Source organism: Poecilia reticulata, chromosome 3 (genome assembly GCF_904066995.2).
Source record: "Poecilia reticulata chromosome 3, P_reticulata-male-v2, whole genome shotgun sequence".
In the NCBI taxonomy this organism is placed as follows: domain Eukaryota; kingdom Metazoa; phylum Chordata; class Actinopteri; order Cyprinodontiformes; family Poeciliidae; genus Poecilia; species Poecilia reticulata.
In genome coordinates this window covers 35,475,943-35,495,410 of record NC_088832.1, presented here as the reverse complement: position 1 = coordinate 35,495,410, position 19,468 = coordinate 35,475,943, and the positions used below count along the sequence as shown (strand labels likewise).

At 46.8% G+C, this 19,468-nt stretch overlaps 2 protein-coding genes across 2 annotated transcripts; one reads left to right on the top strand and one right to left on the bottom strand.

Annotated features, from left to right (window-relative positions):
- The first annotated feature begins 217 nt into the window (after positions 1 to 217).
- dis3l (DIS3 like exosome 3'-5' exoribonuclease) lies at positions 218 to 15,323 on the top strand. The gene is made up of 18 exons (XM_081605618.1): positions 218 to 439; positions 4,720 to 4,870; positions 5,411 to 5,539; positions 5,858 to 5,993; positions 6,064 to 6,231; positions 6,302 to 6,380; positions 6,455 to 6,634; positions 6,701 to 6,870; positions 7,490 to 7,651; positions 7,729 to 7,979; positions 8,272 to 8,364; positions 8,433 to 8,721; positions 9,139 to 9,374; positions 9,483 to 9,637; positions 12,404 to 12,582; positions 12,659 to 12,804; positions 13,780 to 13,951; positions 14,780 to 15,323. The coding sequence occupies exons 1-18, from the start codon at positions 310 to 312 to the stop codon at positions 15,092 to 15,094; spliced, it is 3,141 nt and encodes a 1,046-aa protein (XP_081461744.1). The 5' UTR covers positions 218 to 309; the 3' UTR covers positions 15,095 to 15,323.
- On the bottom strand, positions 15,259 to 19,224 carry tipin (timeless interacting protein). The gene is given in 8 exon segments (XM_081605631.1): positions 15,259 to 15,735; positions 15,738 to 16,001; positions 16,441 to 16,504; positions 16,587 to 16,709; positions 17,344 to 17,419; positions 17,492 to 17,582; positions 17,662 to 17,797; positions 19,011 to 19,224. Coding segments are annotated over 8 exon segments (1,110 nt in total). The 5' UTR covers positions 19,122 to 19,224; the 3' UTR covers positions 15,259 to 15,490.
- Between the last annotated feature and the right edge of the window lie 244 nt (positions 19,225 to 19,468).

Sequence of the window (19,468 nt, the reverse complement as noted above, 5' to 3'; positions counted from 1 at the left end):
AAAATATTTTACTTTGGTACATGCATTTTATAATATATGGCAAACATTAAAAATAAATTTTTATTCAAAAAATTATTAAATTATTTCACTTTTTTAAAAATTATTATTTTAATTATGTTTTGTTTCTAAAAACCAGAGATCAAGTGTTCGTACTCGGAAGACCGACAATCCGACAGCACTTGAATGCAACAGAGCGCGTAGAGCGTCATGACATCATGACGCGCTTCCTGCCTGGAGTCCGCCTGATTCGGACTTGTTTACATGTGAGAGTTCCTGGTTGAGCCGCGGCTCCGCAGCGGCGTCCTCAGGATGATCAAGACCGAGAAGGTTCTGCACCTGAAGAGCAGCCGAGGCCGGAAGGTTCGGGTGGTTCGGGAGCACTACCTGCGGGAGCGGGTCCCCTGCTTCAGCGCGCTGTGCCAGGCGGGCTGCGAGAACGGTGAGGTCCGCGGGGGCTCGGTTCTGCTGAAGGCCCGGGTTCACTACGGCATGTAGGACATCTCTGGTCCGGACCGGAGGATAAGACTCACAGTCCGGACCGGAACCAAAAGTAGACGGACAAAAATGTCAAATCAAATTTCCTGTTTGAATGAAATCAATAAGTAAGTTGATCGATCAGTCAGGAAGTTTTCCTCAGAGTTCTAGATCCATTTAGAGGCATCCATCCATCATCCAACATCATCCAACATCATCCAACATCCATCCAACATCCAACATCATCCAACATCCATCCATCATCCAACATCATCCAACATCATCCAACATCCATCCAACATCCATCCAACATCCAACATCATCCAACATCCATCCAACATCCAACATCATCCAACATCCATCCATCATCCAACATCATCCAACATCATCCAACAACCATCCATCCATCTAACATCCAACATCCATCCATCATCCAACATCCATCCAACATCCAACATCATCCAACATCCATCCAACATCCAACATCATCCAACATCCATCCATCATCCAACATCATCCAACATCATCCAACAACCATCCATCCATCTAACATCCAACATCCATCCATCATCCAACATCCATCTAACATCCAACATCCATCTAACATCCAACAACCATCCATCCATCATCCATCTAACATCCATCATCCATCTAACATCCATCTAACATCCAACAAACATCCAACAACCATCCATCCATCTAACATCCAACATCCATCCATCATCCAACATCCATCTAACATCCAACATCCATCTAACATCCATCTAACATCCAACAACCATCCATCCATCATCCATCTAACATCCAACAACCATCCATCCATCATCCATCTAACATCCATCTAACATCCAACAACCATCCATCCATCATCCAACAACCATCCATCCAACATCCATCTAACATCCAACAACCATCATCCATCTAACATCCAACAACCATCCATCCATCATCCATCTAACATCCAACAACCATCCATCCATCTAACATCCAACAACCATCCATCCATCCATCATCCAACAACCATCCATCCATCATCCATCTAACATCCATCTAACATCCAACAACCATCCATCCATCATCCATCTAACATCCAACAACCATCCATCCATCATCCATCTAACATCCAACAACCATCCATCCATCATCCATCTAACATCAAACAACCATCCATCCATCCATCATCCAACAACCATCCATCCATCATCCATCTAACATCCATCTAACATCCAACAACCATCCATCCATCCATCATCCAACAACCATCCATCCAACATCCATCTAACATCCAACAACCATCATCCATCTAACATCCAACAACCATCCATCCATCATCCATCTAACATCAAACAACCATCCATCCATCCATCATCCAACAACCATCCATCCATCATCCATCTAACATCCATCTAACATCCAACAACCATCCATCCATCATCCAACAACCATCCATCCAACATCCATCCATCATCCAACAACCATCCATCCATCATCCATCTAACATCCATCTAACATCCAACAACCATCCATCCATCATCCATCTAACATCCAACAACCATCCATCCATCATCCATCTAACATCCAACAACCATCCATCCATCATCCATCTAACATCAAACAACCATCCATCCATCCATCATCCAACAACCATCCATCCATCATCCATCTAACATCCATCTAACATCCAACAACCATCCATCCATCCATCATCCAACAACCATCCATCCAACATCCATCTAACATCCAACAACCATCATCCATCTAACATCCAACAACCATCCATCCATCATCCATCTAACATCCATCTAACATCCAACAACCATCCATCCATCATCCATCTAACATCCAACAACCATCCATCCATCATCCATCTAACATCCATCTAACATCCAACAACCATCCATCCATCCATCATCCAACAACCATCCATCCATCATCCATCTAACATCCATCTAACATCCAACAACCATCCATCCATCATCCATCTAACATCCATCTAACATCCAACAACCATCCATCCATCATCCATCTAACATCCATCTAACATCCAACAACCATCCATCCATCATCCATCTAACATCCATCTAACATCCAACAACCATCCATCCATCATCCAACAACCATCCATCCATCATCCATCTAACATCCAACAACCATCCATCCATCCATCATCCATCTAACATCAAACAACCATCCATCCATCCATCATCCAACAACCATCCATCCATCATCCATCTAACATCCAACATCCATCCATCATCCATCTAACATCCAACAACCATCCATCCATCATCCAACAAACATCCATCCATCATCCATCTAACATCCAACAACCATCCATCCATCATCCATCTAACATCCAACATCCATCTAACATCCAACAACCATCCATCCATCATCCATCTAACATCCAACAACCATCCATCCATCATCCATCTAACATCCAACAACCATCCATCCATCATCCATCTAACATCCATCTAACATCCAACAACCATCCATCCATCTAACATCCAACAACCATCCATCCATCATCCATCTAACATCCATCTAACATCCATCCATCATCCAACATCCATCCATCATCCAACATCCATCCATCATCCATCTAACATCCAACAACCATCCATCCATCTAACATCCAACAACCATCCATCCATCATCCATCTAACATCCAACAACCATCCATCCATCATCCATCTAACATCCAACAACCATCCATCCATCATCCATCTAACATCCAACAACCATCCATCCATCATCCATCTAACATCCAACAACCATCCATCCATCTAACATCCAACAACCATCCATCCATCATCCATCTAACATCCATCTAACATCCAACAACCATCCATCCATCTAACATCCAACAACCATCCATCCATCATCCATCTAACATCCATCTAACATCCATCTAACATCCATCCATCATCCAACATCCATCCATCATCCAACATCCATCCATCATCCATCTAACATCCAACAACCATCCATCCATCATCCATCTAACATCCAACAACCATCCATCCATCATCCATCTAACATCCAACAACCATCCATCCATCATCCATCTAACATCCAACAACCATCCATCCATCATCCATCTAACATCCATCCATCATCCAACAACCATCCATCCATCATACAACATCCATCTAACATCCAACAACCATCCATCCATCTAACATCCAACAACCATCCATCCATCATCCATCTAACATCCAACAACCATCCATCCATCATCCATCTAACATCCAACAACCATCCATCCATCATCCATCTAACATCCAACAACCATCCATCCATCTAACATCCAACAACCATCCATCCATCATTCATCTAACATCCATCTAACATCCAACAACCATCCATCCATCATCCATCTAACATCCAACAACCATCCATCCATCTAACATCCAACAACCATCCATCCATCCATCATCCAACAACCATCCATCATCCATCTAACATCCAACAACCATCCATCCATCTAACATCCAACAACCATCCATCCATCCATCATCCAACAACCATCCATCCATCATCCATCTAACATCCAACAACCATCCATCCATCATCCATCTAACATCCAACAACCATCCATCCATCATCCATCTAACATCCATCTAACATCCAACAACCATCCATCCATCTAACATCCAACAACCATCCATCCATCATCCATCTAACATCCAACAACCATCCATCCATCATCCATCTAACATCCATCTAACATCCAACAACCATCCATCCATCCATCATCCAACAACCATCCATCCATCATCCATCTAACATCCAACAACCATCCATCCATCATCCATCTAACATCCAACAACCATCCATCCAACAACCATCCATCCATCTAACATCCAACAACCATCCATCCATCTAACATCCAACAACCATCCATCCATCATCCATCTAACATCCAACAACCATCCATCCATCATCCATCTAACATCCATCTAACATCCAACAACCATCTAACATCCAACAACCATCCATCCATCATCCATCTAACATCCAACAACCATCCATCCATCATCCAACAAACGTCCGTCCATTTAAAAATTACACCATGACCCGGACCCACAGAACCAATCAGAACCTGCAGAACCTTTCACATACAGGCAGCCCGTCAGAGTCCAGAACCACCAACCAACGAGGGTTTCCTCTGATCCACATCGATTTTTCATTATTTTCTCCAGTTTATTTTAGATCTGTGATGTTTTTTTTCTGACCCAGATGGTAAAGTTCTGTCCGGAGACCTGACCCACTACGTGGTTCCGGACGCCGAGGTGGTGCTGAACTACCTGGAGGTTCTGGAGCTGGTGGAGCTGCAGGGGGTCGTGTTCACGCAGACGGCTTGTCAAGCTCTGCACAGCAAGGGCCGCAGGTAGGAGAACCGAACCAGAACCAGCCCAAACCTCCATAACTCCCGCTGACTCAGCAGCCTCGCTGCTCCTGGATCACCTTTTCTATCCCTGCAGAACTCTGCCGGGTCGGCCTCATTAGACCCGGTTCTGCTGACTCAGCTGTGACCCGCCGTTAATAAGGAACCCTGCCTGACCCGCACTTCCACTGCGGTTCGGTTCTGGTTTCTGCTGACTTGGTGGAGGGAAATGCTGCATCATTAATGTGCCGTTAGGTGAGGGAGCTGCAGGTCCAGAACAGCGCGCAGCGGTGACCTTTGACCTCCTCCGGCCCCAGATTCACCCAGAATGTCTCCCTCTCAGTCGGCAAATAGAATCTGAGTTCAGTGTCCAAGAATATTTTCCTAGAAAGTTGAGTGGAAGGAAAAAATGTGTGCCAGATGTCATTTTCCAGGGTCCACCAGGGGGAGCTGTAGCTTGTTGATGGAGTTTTTTTTTTGTCTAAAATCTGTTATTTTTTACTAGAAGAACCCGAAACATGCCAGAGTTCTGCTCCTCTGCAGGTTCTACAACCGTCTGAGGAACCTGCTGAAAGACCCGCGGCATGACTGCGTCCTGTTTGCCAACGAGTTCCAGGAGTTCTCCTACTGCCCCCGAGAGAAAGGAGAGAGCCAGGAGAAATGGCAGACCAGGTGAGTCCCCCCAGGTGACCCCCAGGTGACCCCAGAACCAGCAACCTGTTCAGGTCAGAGTTTACTGTAAACACAGTTTAGGATTACAGAATAAAAGGTTTAAGTCCAACTTAAAGGGATCCACGATGAGCTAATGTTAGCTTCTGCTAATGGTGTTAGCTCTAGCTAATATAGTTAGCTCTACATAACGGCGTTAGCTTCAGGTAATGGTGATAGCTCCAGCTATTAGAGCTGGCTCCAGCCAGTGGCGTTAGCTACTGCTAATGATGTGTGTGTGTGTGTGTGTGTGTGTGTGTGTGTGTGTGTGTGTGTGTGTAGGTGTGTGTACGCCGCCGCTGTGTGGTACTACAACCACCTGGCTGGGATGATGAACCTGGTGATGATCACTGAGGACCTGGACGCCGTGTCCCGGTTCAGCAGCCTCAACTCCGGAGTCTACGTCATCGGCGTCCAGGTGGGGGTGTCTCCTGTCGCCGTAGCAACCACCCAGGTGCGACGCTCACCTCCACGTTCTTAATTTCCAGGAGTACCTGCAGAGCTTCTGGCCGGCGCTGCAGGCCGCCCAGGATCTGTACGGATCCGTCCGCCAGGCGCTGCAGGAGAAGGAGGCCGACGGCTCACAGAGGGAGTTCCCAGAACATTTACCTGCTCCGGTTCTGGAGGCCGGGATCAAGTCCGGACGCTTCGTCCAGGTCTGGGCCTGCAGGTATTCTGGTCCAGGATGTGCTGATGGAGCTCCTGATTGGACCGTTTGTCCTGCAGGGAACCCTGAACGTGAGCAAACACCGCGCTCAGAACGAAGCCTTCGTCACCAGCGACGGTTTGTCCTCCAAGAGCCCAGGTGAAGGTCGCTGAGGTCAGGTGAGTCCCTCCAGGTGAAGCTCTGAGGTCACTCCTCCTCTCCTCCTGCCTCAGACCTGAGCGCCGGCGTGCTGGTGGCGGGTTCTAAGAGCCGGAACCGGGCCGTGCACGGCGACCTGGTGGCGGTGGAGCTGCTGCCGAAGGCCGAGTGGCGAGGGAAGGTCACGGCTCTGAGCGACGGGCCGGCGGACGAGCGGAGCGGCGACGACGACGAGACCAAGCCCATGCCGACAGGTGGTGGGGGGTTCTGCCGGGCCGGCCGTGTGGGTCTGTGCGGGTTCTGACCTCTGACCCCGGCAGGTCGCGTTGTGGGGATCCTGCAGAGGAACTGGAGGGACTACGTGGTGACCTTTCCCCCCCGGGACGCGGCGCAGGCCCAGAGCCGGGCCGCCCAGCGCGTCCTGGCCGTCCCCTGGGACCGCCGGATCCCCAAGGTCCGGATCAGCACCCAGCAGGCCGACGCGCTGCAGGTCCGGTCCGCTTACAGAACCAGAAAACATCTGCTCGTTATGCCTGTTACCATGGCGACAAAACCTTTTATTCTGGTTTAGTTTTGGTGGTGATACCAGTTTTAAACCTGGGATTAAACCTGGGATTATTCTTGTTTGGTTACTGAGTTTTAATCCTAGTCTAATCCTGGTTTCATTCTGATATCATCAATTTGATTATTGAGTTTAGTTCTGGTTCAGTTGATGTTTAAATCCAGTTTTAATCTGAGTTGTTATGGTTTATCTAGTATTTAATTCTAGTTTTACTCCAGTTTATTCTGGTTTAAACTGGTTTAAACTGGTTTAAACTGGTTCAGACGTCGTTAATTTATGGTTTTAATCCTAGTTTTATTCTGGATTAAATCCAGATTTACTTCTGGTTTCACTCTAGATATTTAATCCTAATTTAAGCTGAGTGGACCTCCAGCAGGTTCAGCTACATCCCAGACTGTATAGACTAAAGGTCAAAGGTCATGTCAGCCCAGTCAGGAAAAGAAACCATTAGTGATTAAAGCTGGTTGTGTAAACAGGAAGGAAGCTCCGGTGTAAATGTTGGGATTTGGGTTCTGAAATCAGCCGGTCCGGTTCGGTTCCCCTGCAGGACCACAGGGTGGTGGTTCGGATCGACTCGTGGCCCAGCACGTCGCTCTACCCCAACGGACACAGCGTGCGGGTTCTGGGCCGGGCCGGGGAGCTGGAGACGGAGGTCCAGACGGTCCTGATGGAGAACTGCATCCACGTGCCGCCGTTCTCCGAAGCCCAGGTGGAGATCGGAACCGGCGGTCAGCTGCTGGCCGGGCGCCATCGATCTGAGCGGGATGTCTCCCTGTGGTGTGGCAGCTCAGGGAGATGCCGGTGAATTCCCCGGAGAAACCGTGGGCGGCGGATCCGGCCGAGGCGGCGGCGCGCCGGGACCTGAGGCAGACCCACCTGGTGTTCAGCATCGACCCGCGGGGCTGCGAGGACGTGGACGACGCGCTGTCGCTGCGGCGCCTGGCCGGCGGGAAGCTCCTGGAGCTGGGCGTCCACATCGCCGACGTCACGCACTTCGTCAGGGAGGGATCGCTCACCGACCTGGAGGCCCGGTCCAGGTAGGAGTCCGGAACCGGCGGAGCTAGGTTAGCTAGCAGCAGCTAATGTAACGCAGCGGTCACTCAGACAAACTGCTGGAGTTCTGTTGAAGTTTCAGTTTTTTATTTAAAGAGATTGATTTGAAAAATATTTATTTATTTATATAAATTCATTTTGATCCTTAAAATAACAAAATTTCCACTTTGTAATCTGATGACGTAATTTTTAAATATTAAATTATTTCTAATCAGTCACTCAGTACTCAGACTTTTTAACAAATACTTTTTTACTCTGTTCGTGTTTCCCTCTTAGATCCACCACCTACTACCTGGCGGACCGCCGCTACGACATGCTGCCTGCCGCCCTCAGCGCTGACCTTTGCTCCCTGCTGGGCGGGGTCGACAGGTCGGTTCTCTCTGCTCCTCTGCTCACCGCCGCCTCCGTCAGTCCCAACGCCGTCCTCTGGTTTCCAGGTACGCCATGAGCGTCATGTGGGAGCTGGACGCTCAGAGCCTGGCCGTCACCAAGGTGTGGTTCGGCCGGACCCTGATCCGCTCCTCCTACCAGCTGCACTACGAGCTGGCCCAGGCGCTGCTGAACGGGGAGGAGGCCCAGGTTCCTGAGCTGGCCCGGCTCGACCCGGAGGAGCGGGACGCCAGGCTGAGCGAGCTCCTCCAGGCGCTGGAGACGCTGACGCACATCGCCAGACACCTGCGGGCTCAGAGGGACCGAGGAGGAGCGCTGGAGCTGGAGGGGGTGGAGGTACCGACAATACATTTCATATATTTACTTTGTTTTTAACTCAAAACACACAGCAACATGAATCCAACTTGCAACAAACTGATAAAATGATTTGTGATCACATCGTTTTATTTATTGAGTTGTAATACCGAGTGACACCACCGGGTGGCGGTGCATCTGTCGCTCTGTTTCCAGGCCTAGCAGATAATCGGTATTTAAAGACATAACTTTGAATTTCAAAAACAATAAACAAAAACTATATGAATCAGAAACGTACCTCCACGTTGAGGACCTGTGGTGAAGCATCGACCCAAAATGATTCTGGTTTGAACCCAGTAGCAGAAGGTCAACCTTCATTTTGAACGTTTTTCTCCAGCAGAAGAAGAACGATCCGGTTCTGTCCTGGTGATTCACACGTTGCTCGCTCCTCCTCCACAGGTCCGAGCCCAGCTGGACCAGGACAAGAACATCACGGCGCTGGTTCCTCGCCAGCCCCTGGAGGTCCATGAGACCGTGGCGGAGTGCATGATCTACGCCAACCACTGGGTGGCGCGCAAGATCCAGGAGGCCTTCCCCTACCAGGCCCTGCTGAGGCGTCACCCGCCGCCACGCCAGGAGCTGTTCGGCCAGCTGGTGGACACGGCCCGGGCCAGGGGGTTCTCCATCGACACCAGGTGGGTTCTGGTCCGCTCCCCACCCGTCTGCCGGCTCACCGCCTGGCTGGAGGTGGAGACCAGCAGCAAGGGAGGAGTTTGATGGATGTTCTGACTCTGCTCCTGCAGGACCAACAAGGCCTTGGCCGACTCTCTGGACCGAGCCGTGGACCCCGAGGACCCGCTGGTGAACAGGCTCCTCAGAATGATGGCCACCCAGGCCATGTCCCAGGCCGTGTACTTCTCCACTGGTGCTCAGCCTGAGGACCAGTTCTACCACTATGGTAAACCAGTTCTACCACTACGGTAAACCAGTTCTACCACTACGGTAAACCAGTTCTACCAGGTAAACCAGTTCTACCACTACGGTAAACCAGTTCTACCACTACGGTAAACCAGTTCTACCACTACGGTAAACCAGTTAAACCAGTTTTACCACTACGGTAAACCAGTTCTACCACTATGGTAAACCAGTTCTACCACTACGGTAAACCAGTTCTACCACTACGGTAAACCAGTTCTACCACTATGGTAAACCAGTTCTACCACTACGGTAAACCAGTTCTACCAAAACCAGTTCTACCACTACGGTAAACCAGTTCTACCACTACGGTAAACCAGTTTTACCACTATGGTAAACCAGTTAAACCAGTTCTACCACTATGGTAAACCAGTTCTACCACTACGGTAAACCAGTTCTACCACTATGGTAAACCAGTTAAACCAGTTCTACCACTATGGTAAACCAGTTCTACCACTATGGTAAACCAGTTCTACCACTATGGTAAACCAGTTAAACCAGTTTTACCACTACGGTAAACCAGTTCTACCAAAACCAGTTCTACCACTACGGTAAACCAGTTTTACCACTACGGTAAACCAGTTCTACCAAAACCAGTTCTACCACTACGGTAAACCAGTTCTACCACTACGGTAAACCAGTTCTACCACTACGGTAAACCAGTTTTACCACTATGGTAAACCAGTTAAACCAGTTTTACCACTACGGTAAACCAGTTCTACCACTATGGTAAACCAGTTCTACCACTACGGTAAACCAGTTCTACCAAAACCAGTTCTACCACTACGGTAAACCAGTTTTACCACTACGGTAAACCAGTTTTACCACTATGGTAAACCAGTTAAACCAGTTCTACCACTATGGTAAACCAGTTCTACCACTACGGTAAACCAGTTCTACCACTATGGTAAACCAGTTAAACCAGTTCTACCACTATGGTAAACCAGTTCTACCACTATGGTAAACCAGTTCTACCACTATGGTAAACCAGTTAAACCAGTTTTACCACTACGGTAAACCAGTTCTACCACTACGGTAAACCAGTTTTACCACTACGGTAAACCAGTTCTACCACTACGGTAAACCAGTTCTACCACTATGGTAAACCAGTTAAACCAGTTCTACCACTACGGTAAACCAGTTCTACCACTACGGTAAACCAGTTCTACCACTATGGTAAACCAGTTAAACCAGTTCTACCACTATGGTAAACCAGTTCTACCACTATGGTAAACCAGTTAAACCAGTTTTACCACTACGGTAAACCAGTTCTACCAAAACCAGTTCTACCACTACGGTAAACCAGTTCTACCAAAACCAGTTCTACCACTACGGTAAACCAGTTCTACCAAAACCAGTTCTACCACTATGGTAAACCAGTTAAACCAGTTCTACCACTATGGTAAACCAGTTTTACCACTATGGTAAACCAGTTAAACCAGTTTTACCACTACAGTAAACCAGTTCTACCACTACGGTAAACCAGTTCTACCACTATGGTAAACCAGTTAAACCAGTTTTACCACTACGGTAAACCAGTTCTACCAAAACCAGTTCTACCACTACGGTAAACCAGTTCTACCAAAACCAGTTCTACCACTACGGTAAACCAGTTCTACCAAAACCAGTTCTACCACTATGGTAAACCAGTTAAACCAGTTCTACCACTATGGTAAACCAGTTTTACCACTATGGTAAACCAGTTAAACCAGTTTTACCACTACGGTAAACCAGTTCTACCACTACGGTAAACCAGTTTTACCACTACGGTAAACCAGTTTTACCACTATGGTAAACCAGTTAAACCAGTTCTACCACTATGGTAAACCAGTTAAACCAGTTCTACCACTATGGTAAACCAGTTTTACCACTATGGTAAACCAGTTAAACCAGTTTTACCACTATGGTAAACCAGTTCTACCACTACGGTAAACCAGTTCTACCACTATGGTAAACCAGTTAAACCAGTTCTACCACTATGGTAAACCAGTTCTACCACTATGGTAAACCAGTTCTACCACTATGGTAAACCAGTTAAACCAGTTTTACCACTACGGTAAACCAGTTCTACCACTACGGTAAACCAGTTTTACCACTACGGTAAACCAGTTTTACCACTACGGTAAACCAGTTCTACCACTACGGTAAACCAGTTTTACCACTACGGTAAACCAGTTCTACCACTACGGTAAACCAGTTCTACCACTATGGTAAACCAGTTAAACCAGTTCTACCACTATGGTAAACCAGTTCTACCACTACGGTAAACCAGTTCTACCACTACGGTAAACCAGTTCTACCACTACGGTAAACCAGTTAAACCAGTTCTACCACTACGGTAAACCAGTTTTACCACTATGGTAAACCAGTTCTACCACTATGGTAAACCAGTTAAACCAGTTTTACCACTACGGTAAACCAGTTCTACCACTACGGTAAACCAGTTCTACCACTACGGTAAACCAGTTAAACCAGTTCTACCACTACGGTAAACCAGTTCTACCACTACGGTAAACCAGTTAAACCAGTTCTACCACTACGGTAAACCAGTTCTACCACTATGGTAAACCAGTTAAACCAGTTTTACCACTACGGTAAACCAGTTCTACCAAAACCAGTTCTACCACTACGGTAAACCAGTTCTACCACTACGGTAAACCAGTTCTACCACTACGGTAAACCAGTTGCTGTTGGTCTTCAGGAAGCAGTTTGCTAGGCTCTTCCTGATTGGCTCCTTTCTGCTCGTCAGGTCTGGCTCTGGACCGCTACACTCACTTCACCTCCCCGATCCGCCGCTACGCCGACATGGTGGTGCACCGCCTGCTGACCGCCGCGCTGCAGCTGGAGCGGGGGGCGGAGCCTGGCAAGCCGCCGGCCGGCAACAAAGACATGGAGGAGCTGGCGGAGCACATCAACAGCAGGAACCGGGTGAGCGGCTTGTTGGGTCGGGTCGGGGCGGCTCTGTGCTTCCTGAATGTCGTCTGAGTTGTTGTGACGCCGGCAGGCGGCCCAGCGAGCCCAGAACCTTTCCACCGGACTCTTCCAGTGCCTCTTCTTCAAAGAGCGCGACCCGGAGACGGACCCGCGCTGCGTGGCCGACGCCATCATCTACTCCATCAGGGACAACGGCGTGCTGGTCTTCATTCCAGAGTAAGGAACTCTTCCTCCATTGGTCTGCTGTTCCAGTGGCAGCAGAACATTTCCTCAGCATGATTCTGCCACCGCCATGCTGGAGCCTCAGGAACTTTTTTCTTGGTAGCATGACTTCTGTCAAGTTGGGTCCCACCAAATGCAATGGACTCAATTTTACAGATTTTGCTTCACGGTTTCATCGGGGATTCATTTTTCACATTATTCATTCATTTATGTCAGTTAAACTAAATATTTAACTTGCTAGCCAAATATGTAGTAAGCAAGTTAAATATAGCACATATAGGTTGCTAGCTAAAAATTTAGTTTCAAGCTAACTATTTAGCTAGCAACCTAATTATTCATTTGGCCAGCTAAATTTATTGTTAAGCTAAACATTTAGTTTAAGCTCAATATATATCTTGCATGTTAAAAATTGAGTGAGAGGCTAAGTGTTTAGCTAGTCAGCTAAACGGCTTGAAACTAAATTTACAAAATATTTACTTTGGAGCCAAAAATATTAAGTTTTTGGCTCCAAAACTTAAGGTAAGTTACTAAGTAATATTAAGTTTCAAGCTAACTATTTAGCTAGCAGGATAAATATTTAGTATCAAACTAAATGCTTAACTTGCTAACTTTGTATGTAGTTAGCAATCTATGTATTTTCCTAAATGAATATTTATCTTGCTCAATAAAAATATTTACTTGCAAGCCAAACATTTAGCTTGAAACTAAATATGGAACTTGCTATGAAAATGTTTATTTTAGAGTAAATTATTTAGCTTCAAGCTAACTAGTTAGCATATAAATATTTAGCTTTCTAACTAAATACTTACTTTGAAACTGTGGTTTATGAAGTAAAAGGGTGAAAACTTTACTTTAAAAAAACTTTTTTTACTTGCAGCAGGTTCTAAATAAGTGATATTATAGCCGTTACTTTAAAACGGCCCCCACAGCGGAGCTCTGACTCCAGGTGTGCTGCTGCTGTTTTCACAGGTACGGAGTGAAGGGTCCCGTCTACGTGAGGAACAAGGAGGGCCTGGTGGTGACGGCCGGCCCAGACGGTACCTGTGAGTGGCAGAGCGGCTCCGTCCGCCGCCACTCGGACCACATCACCACCATGTCTGGCCGTGGCAGCGCCACCTTCAGGCTGTTTCACCACATCACGGTGAGCCGAGCGCTGCGCTGACCCAACAGCAGGGGGTCGTTCCGGGTTTTGACCAAACACAGTTAGAGCTCTGATGATCCTGGAGCCAAAACCTTTTAATCCAAAAACAAAAGTTTGTTTCAAAGTTTCCATTAAGCAACTTCACTTTTGAAATGGTTGTACAAATATATGGTCAATGGAAACGCAGCTCCTGTAGCAGTCAGTGTTGCAGCGACTCTAAAGAGGCCTCTGACTTAACATGCTAGCAGCTCAATATCTGATCTTCCACAGTAACATCCTGGATGACACCATCTGCTGCTAATCCGCCTCATTTGCTTTTGCTGCCCCTCTTTAAATCTGTTTGGTTAGAAAGCCGAGTAGAGATGTTGGAGTAGGGGATAAGATCAATTTAACTGTTTTTGGGTTTGAAGTTCATCCAGTCAGCAGAGCAGTTTACCGTATTTATCATGTTGAGTTTCTTATAAGAGTTTTAATTCATTATTGTCACAATAAATTCCAGTTAATGATGTTTAAGCCCCACAAAAAACGTCCTGTCAGGATTGATGGTTTTAATATTTCCTCCAGTTAATGTGAAACCATGGTTACCGTCTGCAGCTCAAGCTGCTTAGTGCGTCTGGTGTCCTGAAGAAACGTTTCACACATGGAACCTTTTTCAAGAGCAGTTTTTGTGTTTGTAGGACTGTAATTGCTGTGACACAGTTACCTAAAAAAAGATGTAATAGTCATTATAATGAGCCACACTGGGACTTGGGGTCAAAGGTCAAGCGTATCTTCAGAATAAAGCTTTAATATTCCAGACGGTCAGAACTCTCTCCGTCCCGTCTCCAGGTCCGGGTCTCCGTCCTCTCCACCAGCTGCCACGCCGACACGCTGACCCTGCAGGTCATCAGCAACCAGCCGCACCTCGGCGCGGCGCCGCAGCGGCCCGGCTCGCCGCGCCGCAGCCAGCTGGTGCAGGAGGTGGTGCGGCTGGCCGGGGAGGCGCAGGAGAAGGCGGCGCGCCGACCCGAACTCTCCAAGGAGGAGCGGGAGTTCCGGCAGAGCAGAACCCCCAACCTGTACTCGCTGCTGGAGGAGATCCGGGAGCTGGCGCTGATGGACCCAGACGCCGCCGCCGCGCGGGCCGGCGCCGTCACGGCGTAGAGGACGAGCCGCCACAGAGCGACTCGTGAGGTTCTGACCCGACGGTCCAGAGCCGACAGAAACCAGCAGATGAGATGTGGGAACTGATTTTAGCTCGTTTTGGTAGAAATGTTCTGGTTCTGGAGGGAAAACGGTTCAGCATCAGAACATGAACTCTGACCCGGTTTCATTAAAATCAACTGTTTATTATAATCAGACATTTTTATATTAAAATAACTCGAACACAGAACCGGCCCGTTTTGGTTGTTTCCTAGTTACAGTCCACTCCTCTGCCCTGGACCAGAACAGAAACATCCAGGTTTAAACTTTCTCAGGCTCCCGCTCAGGAACCGGTAAGGTTCTGTAGTTTGGTTCTGGTAGAAGGTTCTGTTGCAGAGATCCAGTTTTTGACACACCTCAGGGTTGGGAGCTTGGACTCCTTTCTTTCTTCTCCTCAGCAGGAAGTTCTGCTGGAGGGTCGGGTTCAGGAACCTCAGCTGGAGGAGTCTTTGTGCTGCCGGACAGATCCGGGTCCAGATGTTCTCCTGGCTTCTGGTTCTGCTCAGTAGACCCGTTGAGATCTGCTGTGAGGTCACTTCCTGTTGAGGGCGCCATGTCAGCCTGGGGCGCTGAGGGATCTGAGGAAACAGACAAACTTCCTGAAGCATTTTTCGGCCGGGTTCTGAGCGCCCTCTAGTGGTTCTGGGCGGAACCGTCTCACCTGTCTGCCGCTGCCGGGCCAGTCGCCTCTCCAGCGCTCGATGCCGGTTCTGCTCCATCCGTCGGCGCTGCTCCTCATTCAGGGAGGGAGGAGCCGGAACCGGAGCCAGAGCCGGGGTGGAGTGGACCGGACCTGGAGGATCGGTAAAGGAGGCCCGGCTGATGAACGGATCGGGATCCTGGAATCCAGCCGGCAGCTCCTCCGATCCTGGAAACGGAGAAATCACCTCAGATCCAGAGCAATGCTAATTAGCTATGGTGCTAATTAGCTGCAATGCTAATTAGCTGCGGTGCTAATTAGCTGCAATGCTAATTAGCCATGGTGCTAATTAGAAATTCAAATAATAAAGATTATTTACTGAGTTTATCAGTTTCTGGCTGATGTAGTTTAAACTCCAACCACTAGAGGGCATCACAGCACTTCAAATAGCAACATTATGATGAGGCAGACGCATCAACCAACATTGGTAATATTTATACATCTCCTGTGAAGGAGGTAGAAGCTAATTAGCTTCACTCGTCCATCAGGGGTTAAAGGTCACAGCTATTTAAAATGGACTGATTTTCATATGAGAAAAAACACTTTTTAAATCTGGCCCGGTGAACATTAGCCACTGCGACGCCCCTGAAGGTCCAGCCCGTCTCACCTGGTTTGTCCATGAAGTCTTGGTCAGTGAGGGGCATGTCCAGTCGGATCCGTTTGAGGCAGGTCTGCGGCGGAGAGGAGGAACCCGTTAGAACCCGTTAGAACCCGCCCTGCACAGAGGACGTCTCCCTCCCTGCTTCAGCCCACCTGAACCTCCTTCTTGCTGCCCAGCTTCTCCACCCTGTCGATGAAATCTTCAAACTGCAGTTTGGGGAAGAGCCGGTGGGCCCAGTTCTCCATCTTCTGCATGAGCAGCCGCAGGTCCTCCGCCTGGCCAGAACCGGTCCGGTCCAGACGCCCAGCAGAAGCAAAGAGGATTCAATTAAACGTGTGATCAGAACAAAGCCCGTTATAGCTGAGGCATTTTAGACCCAACAGCTGGATATGGAGAACTTGTTGTGTATTTTATAATAATTACGTTTTATAGCATAACTGTTATTTTCAACTGTTATAAAAATTTGACTTTGTAATTTGGCGCCTTGAAATTGGGCCTCTGTCTCTTTAAGAAACTCCTGCTCTTCCTGAAGCTCCGCCTCCAGGAAGTCGTCCCAACATGGCTCCTCTGTTAACCCCTTAATGTTTCTACCAGCAGCAGCTGCTATAATGAGCTCAGCAGCTGGTTGCTAATTGCTGCTGGCTAGTCTGAAGGAGCTGAGTGGGGGAGGAGCTGCGCCTCGAAGGCGGGGCTTGGTCCACCAAGGCGTTTTGTAACTGAATGGTTGCCATGGAGATTAAAGGATTTCTGAAACATGACAGAATCAAAGCAACACTGCAGGTTTGTTTTTGATGAAGGAAAAACTTTACAGCATGAATGAAAGATCTAAAAGCCTGTTTTCCATGGTACTGGCCCTTTAAGATGCTTATTTTTTAGCTCAATGATGACTAATCAAACCTCGTTCCTCACCTCGTGACCTTTGCCCTTGAAGCGAGCGTTAGAGAACAAGGTCCGCAGAGCCGGCAGTCCTCTGTCTGAAATGAGCCTGAGAGGAAACGACACCATGAGCGTCTGGATTTTCCACCGGAGGAAAGAAACCCGCTGTGAAGACGGGAACCTCTGGGAGTCCAGCTTCGGCTGCGGCCTCTTCACTCCTCTCCTCTTGGCAGCCGGAACGTCGGCCAGCTTGGACGCCTCGCCTTCCTCGGCTGCGGCACAACGACAGGCGGCCGTCCGTCACCAGATGGTCACGTTCAACCCGGCGGACGTTTAGAAACGAACTCTCACCTTCTCCAAACGGGTCGACCTGCGACTGAGCCGCTCCAGGGGACAGAGGGGGAGGAAGAGGAGGGAAGGCTTCATCCTCCAAGACGGACAAGTCGCTCATCCCGTCGTCCTGCTGCTCCGTCATGGCGACTGAATGCTGAGAGAAAACAAGCATCTGTCATCAGCTTCAAGGTTTAAACTGCTACGCTGAGTATTTACGGTTTTTATGTTTAATCACAGTATTTGGAACCATCTGGAATAAATATGACGCAAACAAACGGAGTCGATAATATCTGACCTGTTGATGGATGAGATGCTAGAAATGATGAGAAAATGATGAAATACGAGGAAAACATGAATATGGAGTCACGATATCAGTAACTAGTTCTCTGTATGTTGTGCAGCTCCAGTTTCATTCATATAATTTACATATTATGCTCTTTTAATTAATGTTTTACATATTTAAATATTACATTATTCATTTATCTGTTTGATCTTTATTTTATAATATTTGTGCTTCATTTATTAATTTTTAAAATTATTATATAACCTCCACAAAAATAGTTTTACATTTATTAATTGTATTATTTTATATAATTTATTTAATAATTTTCTTACATTTAATTTATTTTATATGCTTAGTTTATATATTATTATTTCTTTGTAATATTTATTATATATCCACCTCCATAAAATGTTTATTACTATATTTCATACTTTTAGTCAATATATTTTATTTATCTACATTGTTTTATTTTGTAGTCTAATTTTATGTGCTGTTTATTTTATAATTTTTTATTTGTTGCTGCCTCTTTGCCAGGACTGCCTTAAAAAGCTTTTTTTAAATCTCCATAGGCATATATCTCTGTAAAATGAAGATTAAATAAAAATAAATAATATTATTCATCTTTTATTTTATTGTTATCTTATGTGCTCAGTTATTTTTGCGTAAATCAAATAACTTCCTGGTTTCAACCAGAGAAAACGCTCATCTGGTTTTTACACTGTAATTCCCTTCCTTCACTGTAGAGGGCGGTAATACACCGATGGAGAGTCTCCAGAAGAAGTAACGGTGAAGGCGGTAAACACACAAAAATAAACAACAAAACAAACAGAGTAACGTGTTAACCGGACACAGAACCGATATTTGGGTAAGTTCCGATACCTCGTCTCAATACAGAAGACAGGAAGCTGTTAAGTCTTTGTCTGGCTGCTGAATAATGCTAATTTAGACACAAACTGCGGATAAATGTGCTGAAATAAATACCAGCGGCGGCCAGAGAAGACCTGAAACTAATAAAACTTTCAGTCTTGACCCGGAGAAGAGCCTTGAGAGAACTAAAACTCTGTGAAATGAAACTTTAATGTACCTTTCGATGAGCTGCAGCGCCAGAGAACCAGAGAACCCGCCACTGATGCGCCTTCTTCTTCTGCAGTTCACATGAGAAGCCTGCAGCACTGCTGCCACCCGCTGGATTCATCAGGTGTTACATGCCATATGGAGGCGGTTACCAGGCTCTCCAGCTAATTAAAAATAACATCAGGCTTACGAAACCCGACCTCAGAGTTTATTCTGTCACTGTTTATTATTCTTGTCCCACAGACTGTTGAATTTGTCCACATCAGGTTGGATTTAATTATTCTGGAACCTGCTGATAAATTTTAGGAAATGTTTATTATGTCAGGTTTAAAACCTGCAGGGGAATATTTCTTTCTATGAGTGAATCTGTTTCTTTTTTTTTTTTCACCGAGTGAAAAATAAGTGATTATTACACTCTGGGAACCTTCCAACCCACCTGGTAAATAAGCTGTTTGATGAAAAATAAAT